The sequence below is a fragment of the Eptatretus burgeri genome, chromosome 5, assembly GCF_056783735.1.
Source record: "Eptatretus burgeri isolate ZD-2024b chromosome 5, Ebu_testis_v1, whole genome shotgun sequence".
Classification (NCBI taxonomy): domain Eukaryota; kingdom Metazoa; phylum Chordata; class Myxini; order Myxiniformes; family Myxinidae; genus Eptatretus; species Eptatretus burgeri.
The window spans coordinates 63,789,981-63,795,980 of NC_140965.1; the positions used below are offsets into that span (position 1 = coordinate 63,789,981).

A 6,000-nucleotide genomic window follows, 5' to 3' on the forward strand; every position below is an offset into this window, starting at 1 on the left:
AAAAATGAAAAAAGAAACTGCCGCTGAATTACCCGAGACAATGGGGAAGCATGGCCATTTTGTGTGCCGACGGACATTGAAACCGATACACCAGGAAAAATCACAGAACCGTCGGAAAATATCCGTAAATAAAAATATAAATAAATGAAAAAAAAACAAATTAAAACATGAAAATAAAGAATCAAATGCAGGTGAGCGACCTGAGACAATGGGGAAGCATGGTTCATATGCTTACACCATGTGTAAGCACAACCCGCTGGTATAATATAAAGCTCATCGTCTCCACTGCCTGACTGACTGATATTAATATTTGGTACCTTCTGGGTGATGTAGAAAGCTGAAATTTCACATGCCGACAGACATCGAAGCCGATACAATAGGAAAAAAATCACAGAACCATTGGAAAGTGTCCATAAATGAAAACATAAATGAATGAAAATAAATAAATGAAAAAACAAATGCAGTTGAGCAACCCAAGACAATCGGGAAGCACAGTTTGTTATTGCTTACAATGTGTAAGCATACAATGTGTACATATGTACAGTATAAGTTGTCTTCTCCAATATCTATCTTCCCCCATGCAAGAACATACAGCATAAGATTGACATATACCAACATTAATGTCTTGAGAGCAGTGATGATGGAGTATACATTGTATACATTGTGAGTATACATTGTTTCTTGTGGCCTATCGTTTTTGTTCCTCGATTAATGCACCTCATTTTATTAATGCAAAAATGAGGTATAAAAAATTGGGTCTGACAACACACAAAGAAATGGTGAGTACAAAATAACAATGGTGGCCAAACCATTGATGTGTTAAGCAACATACTTTTATATTAACAAAATTGAAACTTTCAAGGCACAAGTGGAATGACACTCCACAATGGACATCAAACACGGATTCTGGGTTGTGAGGCCGGAACCTCACTGCTTCATTGTCTCCCTCTCCAGTCAAGCTCTTCAACGAACGTTGACCTCAGAAAGAAATTAAACCTAACGCACCCACCTCATTGCCTGCAGTCTGCACCAGGACCTGGGACATGTACGTGATGCCACCAAGAGACTTGATGTCATCTCCTTCCCAGGCACGAATTGGTTCCATCAATATCTGTAGCTCCAGCTCTTTCCGCTTTCGCATCTCCATGCACTGTGTCTGGTGATTGACAAAGGACAAAGGTAGGGAGACATTTACACAGTGTGATCATCATCTTATTAGCTTTCCCTCAAGTTAGTTTAACACACAACTTGGTGAAAAAGTTGTTGATGATGTTATAAAAAAACATGTAATACAAATGTTAGGTGCCATTAAAGTTACAGACAAAGCAGCATCCTCTTCACAATATACAAAAATAAGACAAAAAAAAACAAAAAACGAAGTTTTAGTCAAGTCCGATACTGTCGGGGTAGGAACCCAGACTGGACAGCTTAATGGTAAACATACTACGAGCTGAGCTCCTAAGGATCAGTATACTTTAAAGCAAATTACAAGACATTAAATGGGATCAGTATACTCTCTTTACATGAATTATAAGGACTGGAGACAATGGACAAGTCAACAAAGTATTTTGGTTTTGAACATGCTCGGATGGGAACACAAAACAGAATGTGTAAATGCACTAAACCTATCAACTCCATAGATAATTGTCTTGAATAAAGGCATCATTTAATGCTTTTGTCATGTTTAGTTTATCAGTTAAGAATACGCACATTGCTTCCCTTACCGTCAAAAGTTTGAAGGACACCATAGATCTCTGGATGTCTGCTTTATCTGGATGTGAATCCTAGCAAAGGTAGAGAGGGGCGAGGGGGAGGAAATATGGCTCGTATTTGCAATTCAGCAAAGCAGTTAGAAGACAAAGGAATGACCAGCAAATAAACAAAACACCTACTATTTTAAACCCAAACCTATCGTGCCTAATCGTGTAGTAGAGAGTAGAAAAATCGTGCAAATTATGATACAAGCATCAAATTTGGCACATTTGTTCTCCGGGGGATTCTAATCAAATCTGCCTGATTGGCCATTTGAAAATCCAAATTTTGAAAAATTTCAAAAAAAAAAATTTTTTCGAAAAAATTTGAAGTCAGGATTAGTCAGGATTAATTAATCGAGGAACAAAAAAAAATTTGAAGAAGAGCTGGCTGAAATTCTTGAAGCGCAAGTGAACATCCCAGACAGAGAACCAAGGGGAGATGCAGTCATCATTGATGGCTCAGCACTTATCAATGCCCTACCTTCACGCACTTCAAAGATATTTGATGACTATGCTAAAGAAGACATCATCCCAAAGGTGGAATCCTATGGTGCCAGGTACAAGAGGGTGGACGTAGTGTTTGATGTGTACAAGAGGTCAAGTCTGAAGTCCGAGGCAAGGTCGAAAAGGGGGCAAGGAATCAGAAGAAGAGTGACAGGAACCAGTAAGACCCCAAGTAACTGGAGAATCTTTCTTCGAGATGACAGCAACAAGACTGAGCTGTTTCACTTCCTTGCGGAAAAGATGTGTGAAGCACAGACGACAAGCACAGTCATTGTCACAAAAGGAGAAGAAGCCATAAGCAACACAAGGAAGTCACTGGATGCTGTGTCTCCATGTTGTCATGAAGAAGCTGACACTCGAATATTTGTACACACCAGGGATGCAACGACGGATGGTAGCAAGTCCATTATCATTAAGGCTAATGACACGGACGTACTAGTCATAGCAATATCTGTACTGCCATCCTTACAGGATCTCGGTCTTGAGAACATGTGGATTGCCTTTGGCCAAGGAGCCAAGGCACGATGGATTCCAGTCCATGAGGTAGTTTCTGCAATAGGGCCTGAGAAATTTAGAGGGATCCCATACTTGCATGCGTTCACTGGATGTGACGTCGTGTCTGCCTTCCGCGGAAAAGGGAAGAAAACTGCATGGCAGACCATGCACTGTGTATGATGTTTGCATACACAGTGCAGACCATGCACCGTCTTTGATGATGTTTCTGAAACATTCACCAATCTCAACCAGCATCCAACATTGATTCGTGATATTGACTTTTTTTTTTTATTTTTATTTTTTTTCAAAATTTGGATTTTCAAATGGCCAATCAGGCTGATTTGATTAAAATCCCCTGGAGAGCAAATGTGCCAAATTTGATGCTTGTATCATCATTTGCACGATTCCTCTCAAAAATTGCTGTTATCTGTCCCACTAAAAGGGAATGCATGTAGATACTTTCCGAGAAAGATACTACCCACATATGCAGTTTCAAGTATGTTCGAACTACAAGAGAAACCCTGCCAATACACAAGTCTGTTGATGTTCCATGCATGAACCTCTGTGTGCCTTTCCAGTTCTCGAAGCAAGGTTGGGTACTTTTCCAAACGCATGAAAGGTCGACTTAGGCTGGTGGTGAGAATGAGTAATCCAGGTGAGCTCGCCCCACGACTCTCCATGAACTCTGCTAAAACCTCACTGCAGGCAAGAAAACACAATGATCACTCACTTTCGTCCTCACCCTTTCAACATTGGTAACCAGTCAAAAATGAACAAAACGCGCGCGCGCGCACACACACACACACGCACACACACACACACACACACACACACACACACACACACACACACACACACACACACACACACACACACACACCACACACATATACACACACAATCTGTCTCTGTCTCTGTCCCCCCCCCCCAATCCATATATGGAGACTATCTCCCACCTATTGTCCTGCAGAACTCGTACAGCCGAAGGATGATTGGCACAATAAGTGAGGTAGAGGCTGCACATGCAATCCATTACAGCCATAAAATGACCTCCAACCCTCTGCTGCATTTCGGGCAACCTTAAAAAGCATGAAAATTTCTCGAACACAGGCCAACATTGCGTTATTCAGGAAAATTCTGCATAATTTGTTGCTTCTCCATAACCTAGATGCATATTACACACAGGTGCTTCAGCTTACTTGATCAGTTCCTCCAGGGACTGCACAAGACCTTGCTGAAAGGCTGCAATGTCTTCCAGGTTTCCGACAAGCAGAGACGTGTCTGCCTGCGAAATCCTGCAATGCAAACAAGTGATAAGTGCAAATGCCAAAGGGTAGCACATGAAAAAGAAAAAAAGGGCTTTAACATGCAAGGAAAGGCAATGAAGGATGAGGAGGCAGCTGATGCAGGTCAAAAGAGAGACAGCACGAAAGAGCAAGACGGAAAGGAGTGCAGAAGCCAATGAACTCACTTTTCTATCACCTGCAGTGCTCTGAGGTACTGACAAAGCAGGGTTTGCAGCTCCTTGCTGTAAGTCTGCTCAGTCTCAACAATATTCTGCATAACCTGCACGGTCATCCACAGTTGCTCTCATAAAAGCTTACAAGTAATTCCGAATGCTCAATTATTACGCCAACAATTACAACAGTAATAAGAAGCAACAAAGAAAGTGATTTATAAGTGATATACAAGTTACTCCAATCTGCCGTAAAACGACTTTAAATTGTGCATTTTGAACCTGAACTGCATTGGACAATAATTGATCATACCACATTGTAGTAGCCTTTTGTGGACATTGTAGACTCCACAGTCCGGCCAGAATGCTTGGCATTTGGTGATATTGGATGCTCTACAAACGAGGAAAAAAATAACTAATGAGAAAAATTCCATTTGAGATCCTTAAGGAAATCCAGTTGAAAATTGATGCAAAAAAAAACAAAAAACATCACAAGTATTTCAGCAATAACGCAATTAATACCCTTGAGTTAATATTGGTCTGTGAGGGAACCTTCCATTTAATGAGGCATTAATAAACAGCATCATTTAAAGAAAAGCTAATTAACAGTGACTGATTATAATCTGAGGGATATTATAAATAGTCATATAAAAGCCCACCAAAAATAATGGGATTGGAGTTATTTTACTGAAATGTAAGATATTGTTATGTTTGTGGGGTAGATGGAGGAATTTCATAGCAAAGGAAGGATTGTATAGGGTCGCATGGTCCGTGGACGGGTAGGAGACATTTTGATGCAACTTAAGTAGGGAAACTGTCAGCTTAAGTTGTTACGTCTCACCGCATGGGGGGCGGTGCTGTGTTAATTAGAGAGGGATTAAGGTTAATTTCTCCCAGTATGTGATTGCCCCTTGTGACCTTTTCATATGTTTGTGCATTTACAAGACCGGCGATAAAAAGGAATCAAGTCTTTAGAACAACAACAACCGAGCCGAACATGCCAAGCAGGCGAAAACCCCACCTCCAGGAATGACAACTAGCAAACCACGCCCCTGGAGTGTATGATTCATGGGCATGAGGTGAGAAGGATCGGAGAGAGAAGTGTGTGTGAGGTACGGATTGGAAGCAAAAACGACCTCGCTCGCTGGCTTCCTGTCGACACGGTGAAGAAGGCTGCATGATTCTCGTGTTTGTGCTGAGGCAAATTTGTTCATGCACTGGAGCAAAATTCTAGCCATTGAGTGTTCGGCTGAGTCGTGAAGTGTTCACATTTCTGAGGCGGGAAGAAGAACGTGCCTCATGGCCTTATCACGGGGCATCAGAAATCGTCTCGTCGGATGGTTTAGGAGGAAGGAGGGCAATCGTGGTGAACGGACCTGGTTCGGGAGAGGAGCGGTCGGCATGTTCGCTCGTGAAAAGAAGTTGCAGGCGTTGCATACCGCCACACGAATACCTCATGTACGTTTCCCACCCAGAAAGCGGCTCGACACCATTTCGGGTGCGGTTTCCCATGCAGGACGATGTGGGTCCGATCGTCAAGCTCTAAAAGATCACTTCTGGACCGGAAGCTAAGTGCCAGAATATAGGCGGGATTTTACTTTTATTTTATCTTCTCCCTTCGTCCATTTTTGCAACTGTGTGTCGAGGTGCCTCAACTTTAAGCTGTAAATTACTTCACGTTTCAATACCTCATGCTTTGATTTATTTTCATAATTATGCTTCGATTTATCCCTATTATGAATATTTGATTTATGTCCATTAAACCCACATATATTAAAGATTGCTTACGTC

General features: G+C 41.6%; 1 protein-coding gene across 8 annotated transcripts in view; it reads right to left on the reverse strand.

Annotated features, from left to right (window-relative positions):
* The window catches only part of LOC147026560 (rho guanine nucleotide exchange factor 7-like), a 144,518-nt gene that overhangs the window by 40,687 nt on the left and 97,831 nt on the right, over positions 1-6,000 (reverse strand). For all 8 annotated transcript variants that reach the window (XM_085882090.1, XM_085882087.1, XM_085882092.1 and 5 more), the window contains 7 exons: positions 4,523-4,602; positions 4,225-4,319; positions 3,953-4,048; positions 3,710-3,832; positions 3,314-3,452; positions 1,725-1,784; positions 1,010-1,156 (listed from right to left, as the gene is read on the reverse strand). In XM_085882090.1, coding sequence (XP_085738216.1) covers positions 1,010-1,156; positions 1,725-1,784; positions 3,314-3,452; positions 3,710-3,832; positions 3,953-4,048; positions 4,225-4,319; positions 4,523-4,602 — 740 coding nt within the window. The remainder of the gene's footprint in view (positions 1-1,009; positions 1,157-1,724; positions 1,785-3,313; positions 3,453-3,709; positions 3,833-3,952; positions 4,049-4,224; positions 4,320-4,522; positions 4,603-6,000) is intronic.